At 40.0% G+C, this 17696-nt stretch overlaps 2 protein-coding genes across 2 annotated transcripts; both read right to left on the bottom strand.

Moving 5' to 3' along the window:
- Positions 1 to 1344: 1344 nt before the first annotated feature.
- Positions 1345 to 10536, bottom strand: tram2 (translocation associated membrane protein 2). The gene is made up of 11 exons (XM_053337209.1): positions 10359 to 10536; positions 7952 to 8015; positions 7637 to 7746; positions 6504 to 6620; positions 6329 to 6387; positions 5921 to 6005; positions 5648 to 5718; positions 5315 to 5419; positions 5033 to 5176; positions 2489 to 2646; positions 1345 to 2250 (listed from the first exon to the last, which is right to left on the bottom strand). The coding sequence occupies exons 1-11, from the start codon at positions 10476 to 10478 to the stop codon at positions 2174 to 2176; spliced, it is 1110 nt and encodes a 369-aa protein (XP_053193184.1). The 5' UTR covers positions 10479 to 10536; the 3' UTR covers positions 1345 to 2173.
- Positions 10537 to 11784: 1248 nt separating this feature from the next.
- xkr5a (XK related 5a) lies at positions 11785 to 17091 on the bottom strand. Its single transcript, XM_053337161.1, has 7 exons — positions 16913 to 17091; positions 15568 to 15751; positions 15138 to 15322; positions 14833 to 15045; positions 14443 to 14612; positions 14001 to 14112; positions 11785 to 12973 (listed from the first exon to the last, which is right to left on the bottom strand). The coding sequence occupies exons 1-7, from the start codon at positions 17043 to 17045 to the stop codon at positions 12027 to 12029; spliced, it is 1944 nt and encodes a 647-aa protein (XP_053193136.1). The 5' UTR covers positions 17046 to 17091; the 3' UTR covers positions 11785 to 12026.
- Between the last annotated feature and the right edge of the window lie 605 nt (positions 17092 to 17696).

A 17696-nucleotide genomic window follows, 5' to 3' on the forward strand; every position in this document is an offset into this window, starting at 1 on the left:
TAATAATTTCATTTCATTTGTATTAATTTAATGAACGATTGAACTTACCTGTTATATTTGAGTTTACCTGTTGAAAATAGAAATGCTAAGCTTTACATTACTTACCTGCTAAATGTTGTTAAAGGAGGAACATTAGAGTGGAAAAATGAAATGTAACACTAGATATTTCTGTACATGGCTATATTCATGTTTAAAGTATTGTGTAACTTTGTATGCCTTTTAAACAATTACACTCTCAATGAAGCTGCCAGAGAGGAAGCCTTGTGTCCCAGTGTCTTTATTGATATTTCCCCTTCAAGGGTGTAACATATACACCAAATGGTAGACACACTGTACTGTAGTGTAGAGGCAGATATCCTCCTGGAGGTGGTGGAGACCAAAACAAAGCTATAAGGAACCTGAATATCTGATTGACATTCATCAAATGACTGGAATCACATAGGCAGGGTTGGGAGGGTTACTTTAAAATGGTATTCTGATACATTTACCTATAGTTACTTGTCAAAAAATGTAGTTAGTAATCCAAGTACAAAAACATTAAAGCAATGTAACTTGATTACTTTGTTATTTTAGGACTACTGCAATATGTAATAAAGACATAGGGTATACACTCAGCACTAAATTGACCACTTTCTATACTAGATAAAAACCATCTTATCTAACTGTGGCTGCAGCAGGTCATGTCAGGTGTGTGTTTTATTCAGTGATTCATATTGCTCATATTGATCTACAGTAATGTTATTTGTTCACCTGCAAAGTATTTATTGAAAGTGCTTTTCCAAACAGTTTCCATGGGTGACTTCTCAGATAGTTCTGTGTAACAAATCATGAGGCATGTGAGGTTAAGGTTCTCCTACAGTATATACTTGAAAAGGGAGGGGGGTTGTTAAAATAGAGATGCCCATTCAGCTGTAAGCAACAAGAAGTCATGTGGCTTAGTGTATGTATGTATATGAGAGAATTGGATACACATTCAAAGTCATCATTCACACCACCTACTTGATCCAATTTAATTACTTTGTGTTTCCTCTAGTTGATACAAGGGACCTCTTCACTAATGCATTTGCTTGTTATTTGTGAAGAGAATTTGACATCCGTTAATGCATGATATGTAGCACTTAAGCAAAAAGTAAGGGTAGACAGTGTGCTTTAATTATTCACACTCTTACTTATAATGTGTGCAGTAATGTCTAATAAACAAATACAACACAGCAATGTCACACTTCAAGAATATCTTAATTTTAAAAAATACTATAAAAGTAACACAACAATTTTGCAAAATGTCAAACTATTCCTTTATCATGTTTTTGAAAAATATACATTTTAAAGACTCTTCCAATAATTGATTTTTGTTTTGTTTTTTGGTTAGCAAGTAGAAAAAGACTTAGTACTTCTACAGCCTCTGTCATAATAGATGAGGCCACACCATTTTTCAGAAAATTGCATTATTTAATAAAGTAATTAACAAAAAAAAAAACAAGAAAAAAAACATGGAATGGCATGCGGTAATATCCAACATACATACTTGTGCATATCTGCTAAGTGATCAGTGACAAATGCATGTACATAAATCATTGGGAGGAGCCCAGGTGACTTCTCTATTAGTTGGCCAAAAATCTCTTCCCTGACATGGTGAAGGGATAGTGTAACGGCCAGCATACAGTAAGCTCATATCATACCATATCATCAGTAACATTTCTCTGCTCCAATGGACCAGACAAGAAAACAAGCAAAGCCGGCTCAATGGCAAAGAGCTGAAAACAGCTGCGACATCAGACAACACTACAACCAATACAGTACTTATGTATGAGGATATGCATCGACACATTCAATGTTGACACACAGCAACATGTGTGCCGCATACTCTGTTCACTTTACATTTGAATCACTCTGTATACAATGGTGCTCCTTGGGGGTGTGATAGCAGGCTGTGTAAATGTATAAAAAAATACTGATATGATGAAAAGAGTAAATGTCTGTTGGGCTCGAGGGATTTCCTTGGATTTCATTTTCCAGCATTCAAGCCTTAGTCTGTAGCGACTGAGTCTCTGTAACATCTCAGGACATACGCAACCAGAAGCTTGGTGGCCAGTAGACGCCAGCTTCACCGTTGTGCTGATGAGAAACCTTAGTCTGGGCTAAGGCTGCTGTTCAGGCCAGTGAGTATGATATCTTATGGGGATTTGAGCTTTTTGGTCCGAGGAGAGGCTCCATTCTCAGCTTTAAGAACTCCGTTTTCATGGTGCCCAACTAGTGAGGAGAAACAGAGGTGAGAGGTCAGGCCCTCGACTAACACAGGACATATCAGACATTAAGAAAGCTAAGAGTGATGAGAAAGAAATGGCACCAAAAAATGATTACTATGAATCTGGCTTTGAAAAAAATTACTCACACAGTTGTTGCCACATTTTTCTGTAACTATCTAATAGATGACATCAGTGTATTATGATTATGATATAATTATGTTTAAGTGGCTGTTTTTACTCACGTGAGTCTCTCTTCAGTGGCCGTAGGGGTTGTTTTGCAGCGGCCTTCTTGCGAACAGCCTGTTCGTGTCTGAACTCCCTCCAGCGCCTCAGCTGGAAGCGAATAAACTTCCACAGTAGCCAAGATTGAGTCAAACATACCAGCAGTAGAACAGTCATCCTGAAAGGGCCAGAGACAGGAGGATTAGTGACTGTGTTTTGGAAAATGGACCTGATGATGTGCCAGATTGAATTAATTTAAAGAAAAACTTGCAGGTTGATTATTTATTTATTGGATTTAAAGTTTATGTATCATGAAAATGATCCTGTGAAAAGTTAATGTATGATTTTATTAGTTCATTAAGGCAGAAATTAAGATGCATTATGAGCAACCCAGTCCCATTCCAGCTGCTATACACTGTACAGTATTAAGTACTAATGGGTCATAGTAGTTGTCATTAAGAGAATTTGTATTTTTACTTTTTGTTTTGTTCTGTATTTTATCATTTGTCATCATTGTGGATACATTTTTTGCAAGCTGCACAAATTCCAGCATGTCAGGAAATTAAGCTCACTTTCCTAACAGGAAAAGCAACAGCTAGCTTTCATGTAAGCTTCATCAGCTCTGCCTTCAGCAGCAGTCTTTGTTTCTAATGTTTTTAACTTCCAAATTGTGCCAGCTGATTGCTCAACACAGTCTGATGATTGTCTGAACATTATAGAAACACTCTCAGTTCCTCTGATATCCCACATCTTTTTTTAAATTGTGTTCAGTGTCCAAAAGGAACATACCATTTCTTTAATGCCTGACATGTTGGTAAAACTGTTTCCTCATGTTTTTAGTTTAGTTTAAGCTGATTTTTAATGTCTAATATTTTCTTTTCAACATATTGTTTCTGTTGTGAAAGTCCAGGGAGGCTTTGGATGTAGGAATGAAGGACCTGAAGCTGTAGAGGCCAGCCATCATAATTTAATCCAGTCATTGAATGAAATGTATTATTTGGGTCAGTCCATGTAGTACATTTTATATCACTGAAAGTGATCTTAATATTTTTATCTCTCAGCATATGCATCAGCCCTGAGGGAGGACTTCTTCAGGTCACCAAAGACTCTACAAGACAGCAGTGCTGCTCTGTCCTCCACTGCACTGAAGTCACTTTCCAGATCCTGCTAGCAGATTACAAAACACAGGGCAGGCAGCCTGTAACTTGCAAAGCCTTGACGGTTTAACAGAGGACCTTAGTCTGAAACCCAGCATGGATGCTGTGGTTTTCAGTTTGTAGTTTGACAACTATCTATCTACTAAAGTAAGTCTGTCTGTGTGTATGTCCTTCATGTATGTCTTGAACCGTCTAATCAACCCCACACTTGACGGGTACATTGCTTTGGAACAAAAGAAGAACAGTGCCAGATTTTGGACAAGCAGCATAATTAATATGAATAAACTTAAACTCTGAATAAACAAGTGATCAGCTGCTCCACTCTGCAGCGGTGGGGCGACTGCATGTCATGAACACAGCTGTACAAACCCTAGCAAGCTGATATGTGTGCTTTAGTTTCTATTGTGGGTAAGTATCTTAACCAGTAGACCATCACTACAAATGTTGGTAATGCCCAATATGTCATAGCAATCGTTACAGCATTTTGAGGTGACATAACACTGTGTTACATACTGCAGCAGCACATCTGCCCGCTTCTTTTTTCAGTTATAACTGAATTTGCGCCCTATGGTCATTTCTTCTTTTAATCCTTGTTCATTTCTGATGCTTTGGACACTTAGCAGGATCAAAATTATGCCTTTGTAATCCATCATATGCTTAAGAATAAATATTTAAACCTCATCAGTGTCTAGTAGCATTGAGATCCATTCATTTCTTATTGTTCAACTTGACAGCTTCTGGTTTCGTTCCCACAGTCACTTCTGGTTTTTGTTGGGTTTTTTTTATGTGGAACTGAAATTCTCTCACAAAATGAAATCACTGTATAAATATATATATGCATATTTTATGAAATCTAGTTCCTCATTTTATTACAAATGTATTCACTGGGGTCCAACCTGTGTTAAAAAACAGTTATTTGGGTGAGAGTGCTGCTGTTACACACTGTCACAAATAATGGTGGAAATCAAGAATGGAGTAAATAAGTCAAAATGAGGGAGGAGAGTTCAAATAAAAGAATATTGGCCTGTCACAATATATACAGATATATCTTCAGCTCATGGTCATTGTAGCTGCAGATAAAAAGCATTTGATTGATTTGTAGGAGACTAGCCACAACTACTATTACTTTAAAATTGAAATGTTATTTTATTTCAATTAGTGTCAAGGAAATCCTGGCTACATTAACTGTGATGTTATAAAACCATGAAAGGTCAGACAATAAAAGGGTGACTTTTTATTATTGTAAAACAATACAAAGGTGACTGTTTTATAGGCACTACGTGTGATCTGGCTATAAAGTTGTTATAGTAGTTGTAAAAAGTAATAACAGTGTCACAAAATGAATCATTACTCACACATGTTGCTCATTTTCTCACCTCAATACTGTATGAGTAGGGAAGGCCTCACCTTATCAGTACAGTGTTGAAGTTGCCCATATCCAAGTCCAGGCCCTGGTTTTCAGAACGAGCCAAACCAAACCCAACGGCGAGGAACATCAGGGTCAGAGTAGACATCCGTGTAAACACAAAGCTGATCGCCCACAGGTCAAACCTGAGGGACGACACACAATGAAGATACGGTTAACAAGAAAGAAAACATCAACTGAAAAAGAAGCATGAGAGAACAAGTCTCTGATTCAAGCTTGATCAATTCAATAAAAGAAACATTAAATCTAGTGATGTTAGTTACATTTTCTGGTGGCTCTCATCAGTAAAGTAGAAGAGTCTGGCGATGTGGAAGCCCAGCTCTGACACATACTGAAGGAAGAGGAGCACCAGACCCACACGACTCAAACTGAACAGGAACAAGAAGATGACAGATTAGTTGATAAAACAAATAATAATCCTGTGACATCCATATAAATTACCATGAAGACTATACTCAATATTTATAGATTGTCCTTAACTACATGTAAGAATTCAGGTTCAAACTTCAACTTCAGTGTTCTATTTCTGTTTGTTTTCTTTCTTTCTTCCTTTGAATTTGCAGGTTTTCAAAGAGATGCTCCTACTGGATGCTTACTTTAACAAATAGGCTGCAGAGATGTGCAGCAGATACAGGCAGATGTACTGGAGCTGGCGAGAAATCTCCTCCTGAAAAACAAACAGCTGTTATCCACAAAAGGTAGTGCTTTTTTAAAATTAGAATCCTAGAACATTTTGTTGTCATTCTCTGTCCAATGCTCAAAACATATTCAAGAATACACACACACGCACACACACACACACACACACACACACACACAAAAACATGTGTAGAGCTCTAGTAACAATCCAGTACGGCCTCCTCACTGACCTTGCGTACTTTCTGGAAGTAAAGCTCTGGCAAGGCATGGAGCCAGTAGGCCAGCTGAGTGAGGTAGAAAAACTTCACCTGAAACCTGGAGCAGAAGTACAGAGACAGAAAGCATGATGAGGATACACAGCTGCCACATGGATACCTTCCACTGGATGGGATTTTTTTCTTATGCATATGCCCACCACAGTACATTTTAATACAGTCATTTGTTTTTTTAATGCAGATTTTTATCTGCAGATAATAAAAATATACATGCAGATATACATGTTGTTTATCAAATGCATTTCTACTCAGAAAAAATCATCACTATCTATAAGTCATGCAATATACTTTTAGCCAATACAACTCGTATTGATTTTATATGTACATATATCACTGACAGTGTTAAATACACATCAGTCATACCTGAGGTGTACATGGGGATAGTTCTCCCAAAGGCTGCTGGGATGCAGGAGATATCCTTCCTGTATGAAGAAAATAGAAGAGTACTTGGAAAGGCTTCAATACTGTTATTTGTGTGTGTCTCAGAAGGAAATAAACTACCTCTCCTTTCACTGAATCACAGTACAATTTCACTCACTGTTATGAGGATGTAAAGGCCCCACACACTAGACACCAAGTGAAACACACACAGTTGGCCGGACTCATTAAATTTGGTGTTCTTGCTCTTGGAGAGATGAAGACGCCGGTTCACTTTCTGCAACATGAACAACACAACAGATGATACAGATGAATGCAGTTGACTCAGTCATGGTGACATGTTGACTCTTGTCATTGTCATGCACAAAGAAGTGTCACACTAACATAAATAGCAAGGACAAGAAAAGAAAAAAGAAAAAAAAGACAGTTGATACTATTTCTGGCTGCTGCTGAAAAGCTTCATCTGAGGAAGTATTCTTTTTGACTCTTCGGAAAGCGTGGTGATGGTGTTAAAATAAAACCTCAGTTCTCCTCACTGGCCTATTTCTAAACAATGACGTGAAGGCTGATACTTTCGAACAAATGCTGTTTTCACTTCTAGTCTACAGTCTGATTTGCAAACCTCTAATGTCTTTAATGAGATGTGTTTTTGAAACTACTTTGTTTAAAAGCCTCATTTAACACATTTGGATGCCAACGTCATCAACGGAAACCACTCATATCATGGTTTCGGTATCCAGTATGCATCTTCATATCTTCAGTACTATCTGTATCTTTCAGATTCTTCACTCCAATGCTGGGTATTAGCTTGAGGATTAAGTTTGAGCTCAGATGAGGCAACACTTTAGTTTGTCAGAATAATCATCATCATCATTTCCAAAAACCTTTCCGGAAAAGTAGCATGCACTTTGGTACCATTACTGTCTTTCAGATGATATCAAGATGTAAAGCTTGAGCAGTATCATATGAAACTAGATGACCTAAAGCATCCAATGTTACCAACCAAGCCATGCTAGCTTGTAGGGAAGGAGGCTAAATAAAGCTTCAAAGTTAGGAAAATGTGGGTGAGGGAAAATCTGCATAAAACTGTTAAAAGTATAGAGAACCTTTTAGTCAATGCACAGCAGGTCAGGTGACACATGGGTGTAGTACACAATCCAAGAGATACAGAAAATAACATTTCAGATAATTAATTAATAATGAATGTTTGTTCAAATTAGAAAGTTCTTGCATAATTGGTACCACATTACATGCTTCTTCCTAGGAATTGTGTCAAAGTGAATGGGTGCTTACATCCAGAAGATACTCCTGCACTACTGCATGGAGGATGATGGCGATGAAGAAATAGAAGAGGATGGTAGCGGAGTCTTTCCATCCGTAATGGTACAACGTCACCTCTCCCTCTAAGCACACAAAGGAGGAGTGAAAAACACACACACAGCATGTTTGCAATCAGAGGTGTGTGTGTGTGTGGAGAAACACATTCATGATAGTGACAAAATGATGCAATAACATACACTGTGGATTACAATCAGCTAAATAAAATGTTTACAGCATGCAGAGGGCACTTTCATTACCACAGAATCAGTTCTCATGTGTGCTGCATACCTGGTGATAGTGTGGTGACATTGTACTGTGGCTGAATGAATAGTATGGCGGTCTTAGCGGTTGCCTGAAAAATGAGATGAGATCGTAATTAGAAACATTTTAGTGAACCTGTCTGGATGCTACCTAAAGAGGCCAGTCATCAGAGTAACAAAAAGGTGTGTGTGTGTGTGTGTGTGTGTGTGTGTGTGTGTGCTTGTGTGTGTGTGTGTGCTTGTGAATGCACAGAGGAGATGGCAAGAAAGGAAGAATCCAAGCATTTCAGGATATATTGTTTATAACATTGTCAGCCCTTCCCTTAGGGCCCCAGGCATTGCAATTTGCCACTGGGAGCTGAATTCCTAAAGGTGTGCTGCTGAAAAGTCTGTCTGGCATGACACGGCTTGTATTGACCTTAGACTTTGACAGAGGTTCATGAATAATTTTAGATCCAGCGTCACCATAAAGAACTGTATTTAAAAAAGAACCATTTGCTTGTTACCTCTCGAAATAAAGTAACGTCTACCTGCTGCCAATGTCACAGCCTGCATATGTCTATGAATTGGATTTATTTTTTTATAATTAAATGGTGATGTTCACTTCTCATATTGTTTAATTTGAGCATTTTTACAGGCTTAATCTCACAAGAAAAGACTGCAACTAACAATTATTTTCATGATTGAATAGGCTAATTTGTTGACTATTAAAAAGAAAAAAAATATTTCCTTTTAATATCCGAAAACCTAAAATAAAATAAAAAACTATCACACAGTCCAGGGTGACATCTGTCTGATTAGAAATCCCGAACTCAAAAGATAATAAATATAGGCTACAATAACAGAAAAGCAGAAAATCCTCACATTTAAAAAAAGCTGGCATCATAAAAATGATTGACTAATCAATTAAATGACTAAATAATCAGGACTAAAAAGAATATAGAAAGGTCTAAATTAGGCCTATCTCAAGAAATCCCATTTAGGCTGATATGATTTGGAAAAAAAACCGATTAAGCAATCACTAATTGAAACCCCTCAAGGGGCCCCAGTTTGAGAATCCCAGAGATGTAAGTCACCAGTCACTCCTTGAGTGCCGAGGACACAGGTGACTTGACAATGCGAAAATCTCGACTTCACCCAACTGTAGCAAATATGCTGCTTGCTCTCATTTTCCGAAATGAGAAAACTGAAGGAAATCCCCTGCATATTGTTTCACACGTCCAGCTGTGTGAGCGCAGCCAGGATTCAGGTGTTACAACGTATTTGGTGACCCATCAGACTCTGTGACCTGCAGTGCTGGAAGTACTCAGATCCTTTATTTCTGTGCAAATATAAATATCACAATAATACATTTTAAATATTTATTATTATTATTATTTTACATTGTGGTATTGATATGTTTAGTTAACCAAAGCAAAATACTTCTAACACTTTAGGTCACAACATCTAATGGGTTACCAAATACGATGTAACACCGGCAAATTTAGCGAAATGCCCATGTTACGGCCTGGGAATGAGTGTTAGTAAGCGCCTAGGAGAGATTATAAACTAACGTGCCACCTAATGAATTCAGTCACAGTATGTCAGTGATAAAAAATCCCTTCAGGTCAGCCAGGGCAGTCTATACAGCGGCTGAACTCACGGCGGCCAGCGGCGGCAGCGGCTCAAAGATTGAGACGTGGCAGTTAACAACCAACGTCAAGAAGGCGACACAAACTCATACCGCTTCCGTTTTTGGTTTTCAAAATAAAACCTCTAATGCCTGGTGTGCATTGATATCGAATGCTAATGCCACGACGACGCTTTTAATTTGAAGCCCAAATACGAGCTACTTCCTCTATCATGTTGGCTCTCTGTAGTAGCTGATCCAAACCTTGAAATCAAAATGTTGCAGCGGACTGTCTCTGCTGGAAACTGGAACAAGACATTTTTAGAGGGTAAAACATGAGATCATCAGGAGAAATAAGTTGCATACTATTGTTTTTGAGTAACTGCATACTGTCTATACTAGCACAATGGTCTTTGTTGTATCCCGTTTTCACAAACATCCTTTGAAATAAAAAATTTAAGAGCAAGAAGCTGAACACTTAAACACACACTGAACACGCGATAAAGTTTGGAAAACTAGTTTTTACTCTGCTGTTTTCAGCTAGCTCACTTCTTGTCACAGGCTCTTAACTTTGACTGCTTGCAGTTATCATTCATTGTTCACAAAACTTGCAAAACTGCAGCAAGCAGCCACCATATCCGCTGCGAATAACAACTTCAGGTGCAGTTTAAGTTGCAAAATGTCTGCGAAGCAAACTTTTTTTTCGACCGAGTAACATCTCAATTTTCTAAACTTTCCATCTCAAAAAACTTGCCATCTCTAAACTTGCCATCTTAAAAACAGCTGAGTGAGACGAGGGAGGAAAAGAATCCAGAGTTCATCTCACCTCAAACATCAATCCAATCAAAATGAAAATCACCAAACTGAAGACGATGTCGGCGTGGTTTTGTATTAAGAACTCCTGGCTGAAGAAAGGGTAACTCTTGTTTCTTCGGCGAAATGCCATGTCAACTCAGTGCTGTTTTCCCTGCTATTTTATAAATCTGAATTTTTCTGACTACGAAGTTCAGGAGTTAACGCTCTCACTGATGTGCGCATGCGCGTCGTCTTAAAGGGCGAGTGCCATAAATACCTTTCCGCGAGGCCATTTACACAATAAAGAGCAGCCTGACATGACAAAGACCATTCCAACCTGACCGATTATAAACACATGCACATTTTAAATGTCCATAACATGCAGAAAAGTCAACTTTAAAAAATCTAACCAAATAATGGCATGCATCATAACACAGAAACATTGATCCATTTAAAATAACTACAACACCTTTAATTCATTCACCCAAATATGTAGGCTATTTATTGCTTATTTAAAGCCACCAGTGGCCTTGCACTTCACAGTTTCAAATGCCATATAGGGCAGTCACTTAGTTGTGAGAGAAAACCCAGCATCATGTCACTGTTTTGTGTTGTGGGTTTCACCCCTTTTACAGCAACAGCAATGAGCAAAAACACATCTTTCCCCTACAAATAGCATCATCAGGAGTACATAAAAAAGTCACTACAAGTAGCTCAGAAGCATCTTTTCATGTTCGTTTCACATTATTGACATTTGAAAGCTTTTTAGAGTCAGTGCCTGAGACGTTTTTTTTTTTTTTTTAAATGAACATAATGTCAAGTCAAAAAACATTTCAGAAATTACATGGTCAACATGTAAACAAAGTTAAAACATCGAACACAGTTTTGCCAGGTTGACACACTAGCCCTGCTCAAAGCAATGCCAGTTGACATGACAAATACAGTATGCTGTTTTCTGAGGGGACTGTCTTTTTAAATGGGAATAACAAAAAAAAAAAAAATCACAGCAATATACATACGGTACAAAGGATATTTGTGCTTTTAAGAAGCCGAAGAAGCTCTGGCTCACATTGAAATGGTAGAGATTTAGACACTCCTGCCCTCTTAACTTATAGGAATAATTTCTCTATTTTCATGACGGCTGGCATTTATTAACACGAATAACAGCAGCTTCATTTCATAATATAAAGACCACAAGTTTTCTGAGCTCATGAAGCAGCTGCACATATCTAATGATATTTATTGATATAACTCATGACTGCTTACTTAATATATAATTACAATCTGGCAGATTCAGCATTTTTGCACAGCAATATTCTTGAGGATTAAGGTAACTGCTGCCAAAATGTTTGCTGACCATGAGAGTAGAAGGTGTGTCTGAGCTCCATACCCCACCAATTAAGTTGTTAATTCAATTCTTGATGTCACTGTCAAAGGTTTCACCCTTGTGTGTTCAGCATTTGGGCGACTTGTTTCTCTTAGAAAACAGTTAATGGTTAGAGAAAAATACAGGTTAGCTTAGTGTTATCCCAGAATTGTTTGCATATATACTATGCTGCACAGTGTTCTAATTATACAAACATATAGAAGTGAAATTCCTGCCAGCCTTTTCATCTTAAAACACTTTAAAAGCTGGTGTACTCCTTTCATTTTGGATAAGTTACTGTCACTCCTTCCCTATAATTCTGTCAAGAGAAAGCTAGAAATTATCGTCTTCATCTCTTCGGGACATTATGAGCTGCCTCCTGGGACCTGTGAGGTGAGGGACATTGGAGGGAGAGTCCTGCCCTCCAGAGTCCAGCTTAGGTGTGGAAGTAAAACGTGGCCCGACCCGACCCATTAGCCCACGGACATCTCTGTGAAGGGATGGATCACTAGGGATAGAACTAAGGCGCACACCCTGTTCCAGACCCCCAATGTCCCGGTCCAAACGGGGGTTACTGGCACTGCTGGGAGACTGAGGATCAGCACTGAAATACAGTGTTGAACTTGATTCTGTGGGGCAGAAGTACGGCTCTGGACTGTCTCCAAATACAGACTTGCCCTCTGGTGAGCTGCGCTTGAAATCCGACTCGGGCGACTCCAATGGGCTCTCCATCTCCAGACTGTCGTCCTCTTCCTCAGGTTGTTCATTCGATGAGGGTTCGCTCACACTCTGAAACTCTTCTTTGCAGTCTGAAAGTGGTGCCAGGCTTTTCCCCTGAGACTCAGAGGTGGAGACGCCCTCACAGCTGCCTCCTCCTGTGATAGTGATGCCCTCGTTACTCTTAAACTCTTGGTTGTACTCCTCCATATCAAGTATGGATGCCGCTCCGCCGGCCCCATATGCTCTGTTGATCTTCCCCAGGTCACCTGTTTTCAGGGCCATACGGATAAGAAGCCAGTGGTGATGGTAGCAAGGGCAGGAGCTGTTAGGCCTACCCCTGCAGGTGCCTGGGTGCTCCAGCAGGGAACCAGCCACACCTGAGAGGGAGAAGCTCCCATGGTTTTGTATGGATTGAGGTGGCAGGCTTTTGTCTCCAAAAGAGAAGGTGGACTCCCCCCGTTCTATACACGTGCTGCCCATGTGGTTGTGGTTTGAGCCCTGGCAGATCTCTGTTGACTTGGGGTGGAGGAATCGGTAGTAGAGAATCATAGAGGTAACGCCTGGGAAACACATGGAGAGGAAATAATTCATTTTAATACACTTGTCACAAGCAATTTAAAAAAAAATAATTCACTGACAATGATCAACTGATTCTTATTTGAGTTATTTTTAGATTTCTCGTTGTGAATGTTTGTCATGTAGTGTCCAGTAAACTTTTAGTTCTAACTAATTGTCCTTGTTGTAAATCCATATCAGGTTGCAACTATTTATTATTTTCTTTATCACTTAATGTGACGATTATTGTCTTGATAAATTGATTAGTCATTTGTTCTATATATATATATATATATATATATATATATATATATATATATAATGTCAGAAAATGTTTCCCAAAGCCCAATGTGACATTCTCAAATATCTTGTTTTGTCCTGACCAACAGACCAACTGACTAAAACCCAAATATATTCAATTTCCTAAAAGATGACTGAAGAAAACTAAAAATATTCACATTTTAGAACCTGCAAATAGAGAATTTTGGTGTTATTTCTTAAAAAAACAACCTCAAAATGATGAATCAGCTATTAAAATACCTATGTAGTAATTTACCAGCATTAACCTTCTTAACATCTTAACATTACTCCATTAGTGTCCTACGTTATAGAGAAATTAGGACACGATTGATTTGTAAAAATGATTTGATAAAATACTTACTGCTCACCTGTATTTACTTGCCAAGTGCAGTTTTAAAGACATTAAAGATTACAGTTTATTTACTAAAAATTACTAAAAAAGAAGATCCGTGTTAGGAGCTACAATCTATGTTCCGGCGGTGTCCTATTGCTTATTTGACAAGTAGTATTAAAAGGGTAACATCTGTTTGTATTGCAGTAATACAAATAGCTGTGTTGTCCTGCCTAGAGTGTGTTTTAACACACTTGAATCACTTTTGGGAATGCATTACTCACTAACAACAGAAACTTTTTGCCTAGTTGACACTGGTTTAATAATAAGAAATAAGCATAAAACATCTGACACAACTCTGTTCCAAAACAAAGAGAGTGCAGAAAGAGAGAGTGACTCACCGAGAAGGAAGCTGCACAGCACAGTGGTGGGGAGGGTCATGTTGTCCCATGATGCTTCGCTGAGGAAGTCGGAGGCGGCCAGCAGCAGTGTGGCGTTCTCTACAAACATGAACTGAAGGAGGAGAGAAGGTCACATCATCAGTCATCTGCAGACAGATTTACGTCACTGTAAGCTAAGGACGCAGAGGTGAGGATGACAATGCAAACTATCTGTGTGTGTATGTGTGCGCGTGTATGTGTGCATGTGTGTGTATGTGTGTGTGTGTGTGTGTGTGTGTGTGTGTGTGTGTGTGTGTGTGTGTGTGTGTGTGTGTGTGTGTGTGTGTGTGTGACTGCTGCCCTGTGTGTAGGTCAACGAGACAAAGCTATACATGGAATACTAAACAACATATTGAAAACAGGCAGCAGGATCAAACACAGCAGAAACAAGTTGAGTTCTTACTGCATAAAAACTGGCCATGCGGTAGCGCGAAGGTCCGTCTTTGATGTTAAGGAAGAGGAAGACGTGGACAAGCCCCATGATGGCATTAAAGGCGCGCCAACACCAGGGGCCAGTGCAGATGTCTGGTTGCTGTGATACCAGCCAGAAGGAGGCCGTGAGCCAATGAAAACCTGGAGGTCAACGTAAAAATAGACTAGAAGGTGCAAGCGCAACAGAGGATCTGTATACAGTGTATCAAGCTGATGCATGCGGCCTGCTGGAAAACTAGATTAGGAGAACATACTGTATCACTCTGAGGATAATTACATCACTTATCAGGTTGAATGTGAACATATTAAATTTTGATGTGCGTGTAAACTACACAAAAGCATCCATGAACAAGCTGCTCACCTACTACTCCACAGACCCACCAGTTAAAGACCCTGGCAAAGTACATGAGGCAGGTCACCCTGGCTGCCAGCATGCCTGCCCTCCACACCAGCTGGCACACCAGGGCAGCCGGAGGCATAGCCAGGTGGCCTGGCCGGATCAGACAGCAGGCTCGACTGTATAGCACCAGGGCCCAGGAAATGGACAGCACACACAGACCACCGCAATAGGCCACTAAAGGTAGAAAAGATGCAAAGCATCAAAGCATTAAAAAAATAACATTATCTCCTCTGCAGAGCCAGTCATTCATGGTAAGCTCATTTTACCTGGGGACATGATGCCCACATCAGTGGACACCACGACATATGCTTGCAGCAGGCTTTGGGGCAGCGTGAGTACGAGAGCCTCTAGGAGCCAAAGGGCAGCTACATCCGCCTGCTGCATGACAGCAGCGCCAAGCTCAGCGACTGAGCCCTGCATGCGCAGAACAGACCTCATGCAGTCCCACAACCTGCCAGAAGAGGGAGACATAGACAGACACCATAGAAATGATACACAGTGCACACTCATATGGTTTTTTAATGGAGGAAGAATGTGAACAGAATTTCTACTACAAACTTTGAAGTATGTCACCAAACATGTTTGTAGTGCAGGGCACAAAACTACTTTGGTAAGTGGTTTGCATCTTTGATTGTAATGACATAGTCTAGTAATGGTATGTTTTGTAGATAAAATCTAGAATGAAAAAGGTCTCACCTTTTGAAGATGCCCAAGTGCAGTATGTGTATGACAGAGAGGTAGCATCGCCTGTCATCACCATCATCATAGTACCATTTCACACTTAACAGCTGAACTGCTGTGCCCGGGAGAAAGAGGCCGAGAGTGAGGCCAGCCCACTGCGTCTCCTCATTCCAAAGGTGAAATCCTATACAGTAGAACACTGACACATGCACACAAACACAGACAAACATGCAAGTGAAAGCTTATATAAGTACATTGCATCTTTATGTCCAGTGAAAAGACTTTGTTTTAAAGGATTCATAGAAGAGAGTGCTATCGATTTCTCATAACATAGCTTTGTGTGCGAGGACCTACTGAAGGCTGCAGAGTCCTTGAGAAATTAAAGAGCAACATGCACCTCGCTGAAGTGAATCCTCCTTTAATTTATGGGAAAGCTGTCCTAATGTGATGATACAATCTGCACCAAGCACAGACCAGCATCCGACTCCTGCCTTGTACTGTACACACCGTGCAATTATTTGTCTTCAGTTACATAAGACATCTTTCTTCCGATGACAAAGACTTGTCAAGGACCAGACAGTGCCTCTCATTCTATTGATCATTTTAACAGCTAATTTGTCTGTGGCCAACTGGCTCCTAGCAGCAGCAGTAGGTATTTTTATCAGGAAAGATACACTTGCTGAAGACAAAGTCACACATTGTCATTCACCTTATCTCTCTTGTGTCCTGTCCTTGCCCCATTGATCTGCTTAGTCAGGGAACCATCCAGCCTCAGAGTGCTGCATGCTGTTGTCATTACAGACTCCAGATGTGCATTAATAGTAATAATCATAATAATAACACGATAATATTCAACATTTGCATTATATATGTTGTTATTGGGGTCGGGTGCCAGATAAATGTAAATGCTAGCTAGGTATCAAGGACAGCCTTTTTCTGTGGAGGTTAATTGATATAGTTAATAATGTTTCGGTTTTGTGACCATGCTGAATGACCCCTGGAGTTTCTGGGGACCCTGGTTTGGTCAACCAAGCTGGGCCAAGCAATATCAAATGTTACATTGCTATACATTTAGCTAAAAGGCTAACACGGTTTGTTATTTCGGTAGTAACAGCTTGACATCATCGTTTGAACCACGGCTGCTACTGGAAGAGCTCCAGCACGAAAGCATCATGACTGAGCGACAGCGTTTTTTATCCATTATAAGCAACGAGACACCCAACAGAAATCAAACATCCGCCTGCCCTGTTTTTTGTTCTGTTTGTTTTTGTTGTTTTTTTAAATCAAGAGATATGGTTTAACCTCTGGCACTACTGGACCATAGCAGCCCCCTAGAGCTGGGAATTCTGGACCCACTTACGAGCGGTCCGTTCGGCCACGATAACCAGCGCCGACACGCCGAGCAGCGCCGCCTGGCACCACGCTATCCAGCATCCGCTCCGCCGGGCCGCCGACGGCATCCTGCGGGCGACCGCCCCAAAAGCGTTTATCATGATACGGATAGGTGGGAGAAGTAACAAACCGCTGACATTATCCTGGGCATCCTTCACCCTGGATACATCCGCTCCTTTCTTCTCCCGCTGCCTGCCCCCTGTCAAAAATATCTGACGTCACCGCGTTGTTTTTAAAGGGGCATCAGCGACTATCTTACAGGAGCTCACCTTCCCTCCACTTAGGAAACCTGACCTATTCTCCACTTTCTGATCATTCATCCAAATAACGAATGCCCTGTTATCATATAGTGAGTAAGCATCATTCTTTAAATGTCCTCCTACAAAGAGACGTCACAGCAAGTTACGTTTCTGTGTCTTTTTTCAAGAATTATTCTGTGTTAATAGAGAAATAATTTTCTCTTTTGATACCTGTTGGGACATTCACTGCCAATTATTTTCTTCCAGGGAGATGAAAAAGCAGGTGTCATACAACACCAGAGCAGCTGGTAAGCACCATGGCACCTGATCAGTGTTCTGAAGATGCTTGTAAGTTGTCTCATCATTAGGCTAGATGGCCACTTTGAACACTAAAGCCACCTGACACCCTTTTAAGTTGGTAATATGAGGATCACAATGCACAGAAACTTCAGGGATAGAAGTCACGCAGTGTGCAAATCCTTTACTCACACTATTGTTGTGATGTTTTATCTA

This window comes from Scomber japonicus, chromosome 17 (assembly GCF_027409825.1).
Source record: "Scomber japonicus isolate fScoJap1 chromosome 17, fScoJap1.pri, whole genome shotgun sequence".
Classification (NCBI taxonomy): Eukaryota; Metazoa; Chordata; class Actinopteri; order Scombriformes; family Scombridae; genus Scomber; species Scomber japonicus.